Source organism: Etheostoma spectabile, chromosome 5 (genome assembly GCF_008692095.1).
Source record: "Etheostoma spectabile isolate EspeVRDwgs_2016 chromosome 5, UIUC_Espe_1.0, whole genome shotgun sequence".
Classification (NCBI taxonomy): Eukaryota; Metazoa; Chordata; class Actinopteri; order Perciformes; family Percidae; genus Etheostoma; species Etheostoma spectabile.
The window spans coordinates 10,713,362-10,729,894 of record NC_045737.1 but is presented as its reverse complement, the minus strand read 5'-3'; the positions used below and the strand labels follow the sequence as shown (position 1 = coordinate 10,729,894).

General features: G+C 41.4%; 1 protein-coding gene and 1 long non-coding RNA gene across 2 annotated transcripts; one reads left to right on the top strand and one right to left on the bottom strand.

Moving 5' to 3' along the window:
• Positions 1–1,109: 1,109 nt before the first annotated feature.
• On the bottom strand, positions 1,110–15,777 carry LOC116690238 (uncharacterized). Its single transcript, XR_004332200.1, has 4 exons — positions 15,766–15,777; positions 7,049–7,055; positions 2,956–2,960; positions 1,110–1,254 (listed from the first exon to the last, which is right to left on the bottom strand). It is a non-coding gene; the product is annotated as an uncharacterized LOC116690238 (long non-coding RNA).
• stc1 (stanniocalcin 1) lies at positions 1,864–10,442 on the top strand. Its single transcript, XM_032517044.1, has 4 exons — positions 1,864–2,150; positions 4,900–5,042; positions 6,856–7,067; positions 9,792–10,442. Exons 1-4 carry the CDS (start codon positions 2,036–2,038, stop codon positions 10,090–10,092), a joined length of 771 nt encoding a protein of 256 aa, XP_032372935.1. The 5' UTR covers positions 1,864–2,035; the 3' UTR covers positions 10,093–10,442.
• Positions 15,778–16,533: the final 756 nt, after the last annotated feature.

Genomic DNA, 16,533 nt, shown 5'->3' with positions numbered 1-16,533 from the left:
CGAGCCAACATTTCATAGTCTTGGGAAGAGGACAATGGAGAATTAGGTCAACACACTTAATGTCAACAACACAGGTAGTTTATCTCCATGTTAGGTAGATTCCCCAAAGTTAAAGCATCAATGGTGTCACCGTTAAACACGGTTCAGGAAAATGCCAAAGTGATAAAAGTCATTTGAATAATCTGGGTTTGATATTTAGACAAAGGCTTTTAAGTCTGGCACAGTACAGCCAAATTTGACTGTAATACACTTTGGTCTATTAGCGTGGAGATGGTCTTTACATGTGTTGACGTTAGGAACTAAAGATTAATTAGGCTGTTTGGGGTAGGGAAAAGACTGAATTTTAAAGGGTTTTTTGTCCTAATCTGGACCCTATTGTCCCATTCATTGGTGTCTAAGTGACCAATATAAACAAAAATATTTGAAATTGGTCGAGTATTGAGTGAGAACGCTGTTACAGGCAGCCATACAGTGGGCTGCGAAGTAACCCATAGGACAAAAATCAAGAAAAGAGGACGTAGTAACTACAATAATCAAGACCATTCAACAAAATAACATAACCTCCAGAAAGTTCTGCTACTTTCCAGTACAGACATCCAGGCTGGCAAACGGTTTATTTTTTCCAAATGTTGCAAACCTAGCCATCTCACAAGCCCCCTCCTGGATTGACGGCAGCCCTTTATTCTTCCATCCGCTTAGAAGAATCTCTCTGGCTATCACTGAACTAGTCTGCACCCAGCTTATTATGTGCTTCTACATCCCGCTTAGGATGGACCGAGTAGGATTGTTTTTAACCTGAAACCGCCCCAAAATCGCCATCACCAAACCCACCAGACTCCATGTAAATAATGACTACTTTTAGCGTGTGTAGAGCAGCATATCTCCACCAGACTCCATGTAAATAATCACTACTTTTAGCGTGTGTAGAGCAGCATATCTCCACCAGACTCCATGTAAATAATCACTACTTTTAGCGTGTATAGAGCAGCATATCTCCACCAGACTCCATGTAAATAATCACTACTTTTAGCGTGTATAGAGCAGCATATCTCCACCAGACTCCATGTAAATAATCAGTACTTTTAGCGTGTATAGAGCAGCATATCTCCACCAGACTCCATGTAAATAATCACTACTTTGAGCGTGTATAGAGCAGCATATCTCCACCAGACTCCATGTAAATAATCACTACTTTTAGCGTGTATAGAGCAGCATATTCCCACGTTATTGGGTGAATTAAAGGTTCATTTCAACCTAACCAGAGCGGTGATTGTTGGAACAGTGGAAAAAAAAAAAAAAAACATGATGGCTTTTAATAGTTTGATTTTTGTTTCTGTCGACTTTGGATGAAGTGTGTTACACTAAAATTAAAAAAATTTAAATACTTGTAAATTTACTTCAGTAATGAAGGGATGAAGGAAAGGGTGGCTGAAGCTAAAGTGACAGGTGGATGGTGATGGCTATTTTGTCTTTTTATTGGTGTTTTTTGTGTCTTTCTGGTCATTTTGGGTCCCTTTGTGGTCTTTTTTGTCTCTTTGTGAGTGTTTTAATTCACTTTATACTCATATCATGTAACATCAGCTACAGTTACTGCAGAGGTAATTTAAAAAGTCTCTATAGGGCAACTATTGAAATAAAACATATTTAGGTTATTATAAGAAACAATGTCCACATTTTCCATGCTGAGCTGTAGGATATTCAGTGCTGGCTGCTTTAAATGATTTTTATCAATTAGTACTGGAAAAACCAGGACCACGGTCTTAAATCCTGCCTTCTGATTGGTCGACACGCAGAACTCGTAATGTGCAGCGCTCCCCTATAAACCCATGCAGACCTGACATCGGTGCGATCTGTCATGCAAGTCCAAAGGAGTCCAGTGTAAAGACATTTGCTGGCAGCTGACTTGTAACAGCCTACTGTGCGTTTCTTGCGTTTCCCGGCGCTGCAGAAGCTTGTCATTCTTTATAAAAAAATTCCACCCAAAGCAGGAGGCGTTTCTTTACATTTTAGTTGTATTAGCTGTGTTGAGAGGACGATGCCTTTGAGGACCGGACTTTTTCTCCTGATGGTGCTGAACGCATCTGCAAATGAACTGGATCAAAACGAGTCTTATTCGCCCAGGAGAACACGCTTTTCTGCCAACAGCCCTTGTAAGTAACACGTTGCCTCCATCTGCATATACATCTCAGAGTGCACTGCTGGGGGATTTCTTATGAAAAAAAAAATATATGTATATTGTACACACATTTCCACAATTATGCCTGTGTTCGCTTATTATGTGGAGGTTTTTTTTGGTGTGTTCTCGTAATTTTATTTTTGGCCTATGCAGCCTTTTGTGTGGAAACGAGCGCGCTGATACATGGAGAAGGCTGCGGGATTAACGCTGCGTTGGTGCCGGTGTCCTGCCGGCGTCCTGCCGGCAACAGATGAGCACGGCGCTTGGTGCTGACACCTGAGAGTGCAGGCTGTGTCATGCTGCTTTACTGTCTTTTCTCATGGCTTTTTTTTTGGCTGCAGCATTGGTCCCATTATTCAGTATCATAGTGGCCATTAAGCTTCCCCTGTAGTCTCTCTGTGTAGTCAGAAAAAGATGTGTTTTTACACTGGAGATGTGTCTTTATGGATAAATACATGTCATTAGTTCCCATTTCTTATCCATGAAATAAAACCAAATCCTGAGTCATTACCTTGCTGTAATAACCCATTGTGAAACGACACAGCGAAGCATGAATCATATTCAAATGTTGACTTTTCCTTTTTAACTAGAGCTGCGAACGATTAAGTCGATCAATGGAAACACCTGAAACTACTTTCTATAAATCGATTCATCGTTAAAGTCATTTTTGAATGCAAAAATGGCAGAAATGCTGTTTTCAGCCCCTCAGATATTAAGGTTTCCTGCTCTTTTCTGTTTTATATGATGTTGAACTGAATATCTGTGGGATTTGGACTGACAAATCCTGACATTTGAAGGCATCAGCTTGGACTTTGAGAAAATGGTCAGCGGGAGGAAGGGATGCTGATTCCCTTCTGCAGGAATTGCTTCATCATCATACAATTCGCAGCTCACTCTCTCAGTATTTTGAGAGTAGGCTCTGGTCCCTGATGGCAGGAAGACTTTATCAGACTGTGCAGGTCAACATGAGGGGCCCCACGTTCAGCGTCTGCCAAGTAGGCGTAGGCTCCACGGTGACATTTCCTAATGGACATTACAAAGGATTTGAGTCCATCACAGTGGATTCTTGGATGAAGAATGAGAAAAGATGACTATATATGGACAGAATGATTTACAGATTATGTTTTGGTGTAAAATCTCAAGTCGGTTGTGTGAATTTAGAGCTGTGTTCCTAAGCCAGTTTTGGAAATATGGTCTGAATGATGTTGCAGGGTAGCGGTTTCATAGGTATTTACAAAGATGGGGATCTGGGGTTGCGTGTGTGTGTGTGTGTGTGTGTGTGTGTATCAGCCTAATAACAAAACCAAAGTGATGCTTCTGAATTGAATGTGGCAGCATTTTCTGAATATTCATCTTCATGGGATCATTTCTGGGTATTTAAGTGAACTGAAGCATGCACAGCGGCAACAATTAATCAATTAACTATTTCATTTGAGCCTTTTTTTATGAAAAGAAAAAGTAACAACTGTCAGATTCCAATTGTGTTAAATGTGAATATTTTCTAGTTTCTTCTCTCCTCTGTGACTGAAACTGAATATTTTTGAGTTGTGAAAAAAATGAGACATTAGAGGACGTTTCTTTTGGACATAATCAATTAATCGAGAAGTCATTTTACACATTAATCAACAATGAAGATGATGGTCAGTAGCAGGCTTAGTGACGTGTGCTTAATTAATAGTTAAAAATATTAAAGTCAATTCCGACCTGATTGAAGACAGTTTGGTGGCAGCTTGTGTTTGTGTGTGTGTGTGTGTGAGAGAGACAAGTGTATGTTTGTGTGTGTGTTTTAAGTGGTACAAGTGTGTGTATGTGTGCGTGTGGTGTGCGTGTGTTTCAGTGGTACAAGTGTGTGTGTGACAAGTATATGTTTGTGTGTGTTTCAGCGGTACAAGTGTGTGTGCGTGGAAAGTGTATGTTTGTGTGCGTTTCAGTGGTACGTGTGTGTGTGTGTGTGTATGTGACAAGTGTATGTTTGTGTGTTTCAGTGGTACAAGTGTGTGTGTTTCAGTGTTACAAGTGTGTGTGTTTGTGTGTGACAAGTGTATGTGTGTGTTTCAGTGGTACAAGTGTGTGTGGGTGGTGTGTGACAAGTGTATGTTTGTGTGTGTGTTGTGTGGTGTGTGTGTGTAGTGTGTTTCAGTGGTACAAGTGTGTTGTGTGTTTCAGTGGTACAAGTATGCGTATGTGTTTCAGTGGTACAGTGTGTATGTTTGTGTGTTTCATTGGTACATGTGTGTGTGTGGTGTGTGTGTGTGTGTGTGTGTGTGTGTGTGTGTGTGTGTGTGTGTTGTGTGTGTGTGGTGTGTGTGTGTGTGTGTGGTTGTGTGTGTGTGTGTGTTTTCAGTGGTACGTGTGTGTGTGTCTACAGGCACGCTAGCATTTTTCAGTAAACTCTTTGGAATTTCTGGTGCTGTTCGTCCAACCTGCTGAAAAGACCCAACAGAGGACAACGGTCCCTGCCAGAGAACAGTGCACCGTGCCAAATAACGTCTGAGACTTTACGACTTGTAAGGTGTCCAATCTCCAGTCAAGTCACTATTTGCCCCGAGTGACTGTACGTCTTTTGTGAATCACCAAAGTATGAAAATTTGCCTTTGTTCGTTGTTTTTTTTTTTTTTTTTTAAAGCTGAAACCCTGGCAACCCTTGTGCAATGAGCTCAGTGAGTGTGCAGTGATTCCCACTGTTGGCCCCCCTGCTGACGCTCCATTCTCTGTGCCCACAGCAGATGTGGCACGCTGTCTCAACAGTGCCCTCCAAGTTGGCTGCGGAGCCTTCGCCTGTCTGGAAAACTCAACTTGTGACACAGATGGCATGCATGACATCTGCAAATCCTTCCTTTACAGTGCTGCTAAATTTGACACTCAGGTATATACGCATTCATTCATTCATTTCATAAATGCTACATACAGGACATGTAGGGCTGGGTTTTGTCCCCCATTTTCCTGACAACCATTCACAGGGTCCAGAATCAATTTGATTTCCAATTCAAAGTTGATTTGGGATATTTCAGTTGCCAAACCAACTTTGCTTCAATATGAATGACATTCTACAGTTGTACAAGATTTCCCTTTAACTTGCTGCATGTTAAAGCCAATGTTACATATAAGGTCCCATGACGTGGTGCTCTTTGGATGCTTTTATATAGACCTTAGTGGTCCCTAACTGTATCTGAAGTCTCTTTATATAGACCTTAGTGGTCCCCTAATACTGATCTGAAGTCTCTTTATATAGACCTTAGTGTCCCCATACTGTATCTGAAGTCTCTTATTAGAACCTTAGTGGTCCCTAATACTGTCATCTGAAGTCTCTTTTATATAGGCTTAGTGGTCCCTAATCTGTATCTGAAGTCTCTTTATATAGACCCTTAGTGGTCCCCTAATACTGTATCTGAAGTCTTTTTTTATTAGACCTTAGTGGTCCTTAATACTTATCTGAAGTCTCTTTTATATAGACCTTAGTGGTCCCCTAATACTGTATCTGAAGTCTCTTTTATATAGACCTTAGTGGTCCCTGATACTGTATCTGAATGTCTCTTTTATATAGCCCGTAGTGGTCCCTAATACTGTATCTGAAGTCCTCTTTATATAGACCTTAGTGTTCCCCTAATACTGTTCTGAAGTCTCTTTCCCAAAATTCAGCCTTGGTACGAATTCAGCCTCTAAGCCAGTCCCCATTGAGCTTTCCTTGTAGTGTGCTATTTCTGAGTCTGTAGCTTTTGAAGTGTGTGGGGGGGGGGGGCGCAAGGTGAAGGCTGGGGGTGTGGCCTTAACCAACTGCCACTTTGCTCGTTTGAAAGCACTCGTCTCTCTCTCTCATGGGGGGATCAAAATCTCTGGGCAGACAAAGCGTTGAAAGGGGGAGGTAACCTTGCCCCTTATGACCTCATAAGGAGCAAGATTCCAGTTCGGCCCATCTGAGCTTTCATTTTCTCAAAGGCAGAGCAAGATACCCAGGGCTCGGTTTACACCCATCATCATTTCTAGCCACTGGGGGGCCATAGGCAGGCTGGGGAGGGAACTCATATTAATGTTAAAAAAAAACTCATTAAAAGTGAAATTTTCATGCCATGTGACCTTTAACAATTGACCCCAAAGCAGTTATTTAATGCATGTTTTATTCAGATATCCTGAGGTGAGAGTCCCCTTTTAAAATGGCCATGGCCGTTTTTCTCTCACCAAAATGTAGCCCGACTTTGGAGCGTTTAAAGCCGTCCGGACAAGGTAGTATGACATAGTACCAATGGATCGTCTAGTTTCATATGATACAGAAGAAAGTCTATATTTGATCATTCAAATGAAAGCCTGGGGATGCTTAATTATGAAAAATAAAAACCATTATTTTGGAAATCACAATTATTTAACACCATTACCCACTGACTTTTGGAAAGATTTATTAAACTTAAAAGAAACAGTTAAACGCATAAACAGTAAAAACACATTTTTTCCTTTAATACTTTACAAGTTTGAAAAAAAAAAAAAAGTGACGTTGATTAATGGATGGTTAATTGATTTTTGTGATCATTAGGAGCCGAATTTGATTAACTGCCCAACCCTAACCCAGCCCTACATACATGCATGCCATTCTCTCTCCATTTCTACCGTGAATGTGACCCTGTGTAGGATTGCATGCGTGTAACTGTCATGGCGAGAATGTGTGAAGCACTGCTGTGTTTTAACAGGGTAAAGCATTTGTGAAGGAGAGCCTTAAATGCATCGCCAATGGCATCACCACGAAGGCATTCCCCACCATTCGCCGCTGTTCCACCTTCCAAAGAATGATATCCGAAGTCCAAGAGGAGTGTTACAGCAAGCTGAATATCTGCACTGTTGCCCGGTCGAATCCAGATGCTATTGGCGAAGTGGCACAGCTACCAAGTCACTTCCCCAATAGGTGAGCTCTTCCTCTACTCCAACGCATTCTCATGAACGGGTTCGTAGACATCCTACAAAATGAGGAGCCTGCCTGTCACGTGACAGAGCTCCGTGAGCTGTTGGGCGGATCAGCAGCTGTTGCTAGTTAAGTTTACCCCCAAAAAAGTCACTTTGAGCCAGGTACAGGGCACCAAGGGATGTTGGTTGTTTCAGTGGTTGTTAGAGTTAAGTTTAGCCAACAAAAAGTCACTTTGAGCGATGTACATGGCACCAAGGGTTTTTGTTGTTTCGGTGGTTTTTAAGTTAGTTTAGCCCCAAAAGTCACGTTTGAGCCGGGTTCAGAGCACCAAGGGAGTGTGTTGATTCACTGGTTGTTAGATAAGTTTAGCCAACAAAAAGGGTACTTGCCCGTTCAGAGCACCAAGGGATGTTGGTTGATTCAGTGGTTGTAGATAAGTTTAGCCACAAAAAGTGACTTTGAGCCGGTTCAGAGCACAAGGGTATTTGGTTGATTCAGTGGTTGTTAAGTTAGTTTTAGCCAAACAAATCACTTGAGCCGGGTTCAGAGCACAAGGATGTGGGTGATTCAGTGGTTGTAGAGTTAGTTTAGCCAACAAAAAAGTGACTTTGACCCGGTTCAGCGCACCAAGGATGTGGTTGTGATTCAGTGGTTGTTGAGTTAAGTTTGCCAACAAAAAAGGACTTTGAGACCGGTTCCGAGCCCCAAGGGATGTTTGGTTGTCTCAGTGGTCGTTAGAGTTAAGTGAAAACAAAGTGACTTTAGTAGCCGTGTTTCAGGAGCACCAGGGATGTAGGTTGCTTTCGTGTGGGAACGTTAGTGTGAGAAAACAAAAAAGTGACTTTGAGCTGGGTACAGAGCACCAAGAGATGTTGATCGTTTCAGCGGAAATTACAGTTAAAGCTATAGTGCGTAGTTTCTGTCTCCCCCATGAGGAATTGTAATGACAGTAATGACATCAACACGTCCACATGATACAAGCCTTCCTTGATCGCATACGCGCCCCCTGCCCTTCTCCACACAGTTGCTAGTAACCAAGGAGGACACAGAGGTTTAAAAAAAACATGGCTTCTTCAGAAGTGGTAACCATCTTCACTCGAGTTTCTGCTTTTCTGAGTTGAGTCTTAATTAGCTTTTTAGCAACTCGTTTAGCAACGGCTTGAATGTAACGGACGTTCATCAATATAAAAAAGTTACGCTTTTCGCAGACTTTCCCAAATTCCACCCCCCAGTGCTTTATATTCATCCACTGTGACTTCCGCCCTACGCGGTCCACAGTGTTCCTTTACAGCTGCATTTAATGTGGTGCATGCAGCAATAAATACGTGAAATACCCAAAAAGTACAGTGCTTTACTTTTTGTAGCTTTCTGTAAGCATGCTTCATGAGAACAGCCTGACTCTATATGCCTTATACAGGGTTTCCCATACATAAGTTCTACTTGGGGGCCCCAAGTAAATTGAGACCCGCCCAGATAAATACAATGCAAATTCCATTTTCTTTCCAAAACAACGTTGTATTTTTTTTTTTGTGCACACAGACCAGCTGCCTCCAGCCCCTCCCCCTTGTGAAGTTGCGTGCTGCATGCATGACAGCGTCTATCGTTGCATTAGTAGTGGCATGCTGCTGGTGGTCTAGCAATGAGATTAACTGTACTAATAAAATCGTAGAAACAACTCAGCCACGCTGCTGTGAAAGCTCCCCAAACGTCATTTATCTATATCATGGAGCTAGCTAGCTAGCCAACCGGAGCCGACTGGAGCTAGCCGCTAATCAGAGCTAATGGTTGCTAACAGAGCCTTCAGTTCTCTGTGCCTGTATCCATTAACTGTAATTGTGGACCCGAGTCTGAATAAAACCCTTTATTTTTCATTCAGTTAGCTGTTACTCAGAGTTGTTTGAATGACTCAGGACGTATATATTATAGAACAGCGTGTTTAGGATCCCCAAATCACGGATACTACACTTCAACACACAAACTATGATCAATCCAACAAAATTAACAAGAATTAACTTTAAATAGCCCAAGTCGTATCTGATTTAACAGGAGCTAGGAGGCAACAGTGTTGAGATTAATAACATGTAACTTTCTGTATTGATCATAGTGCAATATTACAGGTATTTTATCTATTAACCGTTAACATTTGGCATGAAAAAAAATGATTTAATTGACAAAGCACATCATGGCTACACTTTGTCATTTATTTTAAATCTTACAAGCAATTTGTTGTATTTTAGCCGAATACTGAAAGCAGCAGAAATGCAGAACTGAGTAGGCTACATTTTCATATATGTTTTTTATGAATCACAAGTTATATCATTATCACAATATTCATGTTACGGCATCATCGCATATTTTCCTTGTATCGTGGAGCCTTAATAACTACTCTGAAATTGTGTCAGATGCCGCAGTGTCGGAATATTTTCATCTGTATCATCTTTTAGTTTCATTTGTATTTAAATAGTTCTGATTATTGACAAATCCGATAATGTTATGTAGTCATTGTTTTCACCTTCAATTGATCCTATGATAACTCACTGAAAATGAAAATGCTGTACATCTTTGTCTTTTGTGTGCTAAACGTCACTGAACCTTCATGTAATGTATGTACAGAAAATCTAATGAGAAGCCTAGTTACGGCTGATTATGATTTCTGTTGGTACTTTAGTTTATCTTTCCACTTCCCCTCCTCACATTCTTGCATGTTTTGTCTTGTTGTCCTAGGTTTTATGGTAAGCTGCTCCAGAGCCTGATGGACTGCGATGAGGACACAGTGGACCGCGTCAGGACCAGCATGGTGTCGCGCCTCGGCCCAGAGATGACCATGCTTATTCAGCTGCTGCAGAACAAGCCCTGCCCGTCCACTGCTGTGGCTGCAGCTGCCGCCATCCCGACTGGAGTGGAGGGCCGTGGGAGCTGGCGCTGGTCCATGGGTCCCCATATGTACAAGATCCAGCCTAATCTGCGAAACAGAGACTCTGCCAGCCATTTTGGAAAAAAGCGCTCTGCCAGTGACAGCTCCTAACTTCCACTCAGATTCAGAAACTCCACAAAAAAAAAAAAAAAAAAAAAAAAAAAAGCTCCTCTGTTCCCTGGGGGTGGTAAAACTCCACAAGACTGGAAGTCACAGGAACATGCACCTCTAGGGAATGCGGTGAGAGTCAATATCAGAGTTTGATTGTTGTTATGTTGTATATCCTACACTTTAGGCTTGAGAGAACCCCCCCCCCCCTTCCATCGAGTCCGCTCACAGTTAAGTGTCAAACATGTGGCTGTTGCATCTGTGCGACGAGGCGTTCCTGTTCACTCTTCTTCACGTCCTCCAACAGAGGTGAAACCTTGAGAAGTCGTTTGAACCCAAGCATAAAACGAAAAAAAAGTGATAGTGGTTAACGCCTCAAGAGCACAAGTCCGTACTTTTGAAAAAGACAAAAACACAATCTCATAACCCCAACATCTGTTCATGAATAGAAACCAGTAGTTGGATTATTACTAGTTCACCGATAGGAATGGGAAATTATTGGTAGATGTAGTTAACATTTTCAGCGATGAGACCTGTCAAATTGTGAGCGTGAGATGTGGAAATGAGTTTCCTATCTATTTCCTGACTAACATAACAGTTAAATGTACTGTACACCAAGTTATCTGAGACAGCCATAGCTCGCCCTCTAAAAGAGAGAGAGTGCTCATTACGGAGCGAGGTCTAAGGGGTTTCGTGATAACCTTTGAGAGGTTACCTTAAACTGACCAAAAAAAACTTCAAACTGCCCTGAATGCTATTCATGAAATACCCAAATAGTGTATAGCTATAGAGCACTTATCAGGGGTGTCACGATTTTCATTTTAAAAATCACAAAATGTACTTAAAAGAGTTTTAGATTTCCACTGTTGAAATCCGAAGCAGGATCAGCAATTTCAACAGTATTTTTTTCTCTCTCTCCAATTCCGCATGTTGCGCAAGTGCAAATAAAAAACAAAACAGACCCGGTTTAGCTTACAGGCTGCTAGCTTGCAGCTAAAGACACAAGGTTAGTTAGCTTACCGGCTGGTAGCTTGCAGCTAAAGACACAGGGTAACGTTAGCTTACCGGTAGCCTGCAGCTAAAGACACAGGGTAGCGTTAGCTTACTGGTAGCTTGCAGCTAAAGACCCAGGGTAACGTTAGCTTACTGGTAGCTTGTTGCAGCTAAAGACCAGGTAACGCTTTAGCTTACTGGTATCTGCAGACAAACACAGGACACGTTAGCTTACTGGTAGCTTGCAGCTAAAGACCCAGGGTAACGTTAGCTTACTGGTATTCTGCAGCTAAAGACACAGGGCAACGTTAGCTTACCGGTAGCCTGCAGCTAAAGACCCAGGGTAACGTTAGCTTACTGGTATTCTGCAGCTAAAGACACAGGGCAACATTAGCTTACCGGTAGCCTGCAGCTGCTCTTTTCCAGACACCACGGCCACTTCTGGAGATAAAGAAAAAAAACAGAACCTGCTGTCCTGAAGTCACCATGTGGAAACATTTCGTCTTCCCCGTGAGTGAGTTAAGGAATAAAAACAAAGGTGAAGCATGTGGCTCCAACGGGACTTCATACGCAATCTCACTCCCAGAACGTCCAAAACTGACGCCTGGTCAGGGGCCTTTGTCGTTTGTTACCGACGTAAAAAGTCAGCCAGACTTGGGTGACTTTCAACTAATCAACGAACTAAAAAAGAAATTGGCATTTTTAAATGTAAATGTAAGCCCATCTGCGGCGATATTCAACACTCTGGGTACCCATTTGGCGTCATTTTCAACATGCATGGTGAAGACAGTTTCGTTTAGGGCAAGATAGTGGGTCGGATTACAAAATGCCTGTTAAATGCTAGTACCCCGGTCTCCTGGGTCAAAGTCCCGTGTTGTTTGACAGATCCACCACACCAACTTGCCTTATTACGTGGATTTTCAGTCCTTAATCCCTACCAATGTTGCTTTTGTCGTCACCTCACAGCGCCACGGTCGAGCTGCGGCTCTGCCCGGGGCGTCCCGTAGAGACGCCAAAGTGTTCCTTGTATCTGACGCCAAAGAGCTACTGAGTGTTTGACGCTTGGTAAACTAAAAGGTGCTTTCAATTGCACTTTGCTAAATTTGGATAAACTGTTGTAGTAAAGTACCCTTCTGCCATCTAGAAGTTCACGTGTAGTCCTCTTTAAACGAACCAAATTGGTCCAAAGTGGTTCAAAAAGTGGACCAACAGACAAGAGACTCAGTTATTTTTCCAATGAGGCATCGTGGCTAAAATACATCCAGGGCAAAAGGCAAAAAAAAACTACGCCCATTGAACGCCACACATGGTGAAGAGAACCACAACGAGGACTTAAAGCGAACCGTACTCAGACCACCTCTGGAAGTACTCAGTGGTGGCTTAGGGGGTTAAGGAAGGGAGCTTGGGACTGGGAGGTTCATTCAGGACCAGCAGAAAAAAAATCCACCACTGAGGTGCCCTTGAGCAAGGCCAGTGGAGCTGCTTAGCGGTCAGACTGTGGTTGTACTGGGCAGCTTTCAGGTATGAATGTGTAAGGGTGTGAATGTGACAGGTTGTCGTTGACTTACCTGGATAACTAAAGTTTAAAAAAAATGTTAAAAAAAGGGGGTATGAGTCCCTTTGGAGGGGTCACATATGTACAGTACATATCATTTTGTGCTAAATGGAACCATATCAAGTTTCAAAATCAATAAAAAAAAGAACGATTGGTTCCTAAAGGGGTCCAAGTCCCGTTGGAGTGTTAACATATACGAAAAAACAAAATGCTGACTAATGTCTAGAGTTCCTTAAAAGGTTAAAAAAAAAAAAAAAAAAAAAAAAATCATTTTGTGGCTTTGCCTTCAATGTTTCAATTGAAAATTCAATCATGACCTTAAAAACCAGAAAGTGAAATCGAATCATGGATTCGGAGAATCGTGACACCCCTTGCTAGCACTTGTTGTTGGCTTTCTGACGGCAGATGTAGCCATGGTTGTGTGTTTTAAAAACCATCATCCTGCACATAAACTAAAGGATTGTCGCGGTCGTGGCCAAGTCTAAACCATCAGGAAAAAAAACACGTCCATTTTGCATATCTTGTATACCCAGACACTTGTAATGCACACGACTGTTGAAGCTCTAGGTTTATGTGGGACCATGTTAGTGGAATCTGGATCCGTGTTTCTTATTAAGCGAGCGTGAAGCGGTAGTGTATGTGCAGTAGCTGATCTCCGTTCACACCGATGAGACTGAGCGGCAGCCATCTTGTTGGACTGATGATCGTCTTCTCCGCGGTGAATAACGTCCACAACCACACACACACACACACACACACACACCACACACCACACACACAACACACACACACACACACACACACACCACCCACACACACACACACACACACACAACACACACACACACACACAACACACACACACACACACACACACACACCAACCCTTGCTTACAGTGTCGAGACTGAGAGTGACTATTTAAAAAAAAAAAGCACACAAAAAAAAAAGCCTTGTTGTAATGATATTTATTTTCCTACAATATTTTAATGTTTTTTTTTTTTTTTTTTTTATAAATTGCATTAGCCTATTGTAGTTTTAATTGGTTGATAGATTTTAACAAGCAGTTCAGTCATGGCTCCTATTTGAATCTATATATGAGCTCTATGCCAAAAAAAAAGAAAAAAAAAAAAGAAGTGAGCTGACGCTCTGGTGACTGAATGGACCCGGCGGGACTCTGTGCTGGCCATAGGGGGACAAACGTTGGTCATTCAGGTCCGGGGGGGGGGGGAATCTACTTCATGGTTTTACAAGGGACCACGAGCAAACAACATCTTCATTTTGCACACACTTTCGGTTGAAATAAAGGTTTCATAGCAGCGCTAGATGCGCTTGTCAGTGCCGAGGGGGGGGGGGGGGGGGGGGCGGGTGACAGTATAATCAAACAACAAACACCAGTATCAAGTTGTTTTTGTTTTTTTTATGGTTCTGCGTTAGGTTGCGGTGCTTATCTTTGACTAAATGTTCCTTAATATGGCTTCATACATGTAGATCGAGTCTATATTGTAGCTAGCGTCAGTGGTTATCGCCATCTCTTTATTTCCTGTTATTTATTTTATATTTTTTCTTTTTTATGCAGTAGAAAACTAGACCGGAAAGATGCATCAGGGGAGTTCGTCCTCTGGTATCTGTAGCCACGCTAGTCTCGAAGACATCTTTTTTATAACGTTAAATTTCAACAAGCAACAATCAAAGCCACCATTCATGAAAAAAAAAAAAAGAAATATCCTTAGTTATTATTTTATCATCCAAAATTTAGATCAACTGCTTAATCAGGACTGTGTGGGTGTGTGGTTTGTAAGGCTAGGAGTAATTCATCTACTTTTGGCAGTAAAATATAGAAATGCAACAACGGTAATTACTTTTCAAATGAAATAACTCAATTACAGATTCAAAATAGCAATGAATTGTAAATGGGCTTGATACTTTTGTCTTGATTATCGTAGCAAACAAACAGCCAATTTTCCAGTTTATGTGTAATGTCACCCGCACAAAATGTCCAGTTGACGTCCAAATGACTGTCCTGTAAACATTGACATTATTGTAAAGAAATTAACGTCCGATTCCTGAGAAGTTATTTAATTTTACTCTGCAATAAGAGTATTAAAAACTGTCTTTTGTTGCATGATTTGACAGTTTTGCCCTACATTGCAACACTGAAACACCACAGCTATGTGAGCATTAATAAGAGAACTGAGGCAGCTATTTAAAAGTAACATAAAAGTTACCCAAACTTTCCCAAATAACTTTTCTATGTAATTGGTAAACAAATGTAAATCGGTTTTGAGAGAAGTTACTAGTCACTGTAACAAAAATGTTGATATAATTTATTAATTTATGATCCTTTGGGCTAGAGTGCTGTCAATTAGTCAATCCATTGGCTCAGATCACTGGGCTGCAGGTTTCTCCCAGTCCTTGTCACATGACCAGTTAATGTTGGCATATTTACATATTTACTATGCTGTATTTTGATAAAATGCGCCATCCCCAACCCCCCAAGATACCCCCTCCCCTGATTATTGGTCCCCTTCTGACACCCCACTTAAAAAAAAATCCGGAAATAACCCCTGCTCACACTCAGGTGTTTGGTAAGATGCTTATAGAGCTCGACCGATATATCGGCCGATATTAGACATTTCCCGATCTATTAGTCTTGACATTTGTAATGGAAAATAAAAAAAAGATATACATCTTTCGGATTTTAAATAACCAAATATTTGTGTCAGTATCGGCCTTAGAAGTCCTTTATCGGTTTAAAGGTTCACGTAATCTTCTTGTAAAAAAGCAATTCCCTTTCCAAACTCACTTGATGCTGGTGTTTTTTTGTTTTTTTTATTTATACCCGATGGTGAGAAGTTCTGTTTGACAGTAAATTGCAAATGTTCGTGCACATTGAAAATGCAACACAGAGATTAAGTTGGAACCATGCAGGGCTGGGTTCAGTTCACTATTAAGCAGTTTGATTCAGAAAACACCCTCGAAAATCATTTTATACCAAAATTAGAAAACATGGTTTTGGATTTGACTTCATGAAAGGAATTGAACCCAGTTCTAAAAGACTATAACCAACAGACAGACATACAGACAGACAGACAGACAGACAGACAGACAGACAGACAGACAGACAGACAGACAGACAGACAGTATATGTCCTGGATTGATAAGAGTGAAGCACGGACCAGAAAAAGCGATGTCAGTGTCAATTTAATATAGCTATGTTAAGAATTCCAAACTATGCAATGATCTCACGTACAAAAGGAGTCACAGCAACACGGACGTTGACCTTTATTTCATTCAGTGCCAGCTGATGCTGTGTGAATAAAGCTGCAGCGTGTATGCTCTCATACTGCATTCAGTGTAAAGGCATCACTCCTTTATATTGCTTTATGTTTCTGTGGTTTTTGTTGTGAACTGGGGTTTCTTTTTGTTCTGTCAATACGAGCATTTTCTTTTCTGTCATTTGTTGAGACAGGACAGCAGTTCTGAAGGAATCTCTTGGGAAGTTAAAGGGTAATTTTGTTTTTTAACTTGGACCCTACGTTCCCCATACATTGCTGTCTAAGTGACTTATGTGAACAAGAATCTTTTGAAATTGTTCATTTTATTGAGCGAGAACGCTGTAACCGGTAGCCGTGAATTTGGCTGCAATGTAACCCTGCAGGGCAAATGCGCATCGTCAGTGTCCGTCCACTAAAGTTTCTGTTTTTGCCTCTGACGGGGTCAGATTATTTATTACAGATTATATATTATAAATGTCTGACAGCATTATGGAAAGGATCCTTACAGAGATGGTCCTTTTTGTTAAACAGTAAGATCCTTTTAGTTTAACATGAAACCCACCAGACTCCATGTAAATAATCAGTACTTCTAGAGTGTATAGAGCAGCATATCTCCACCA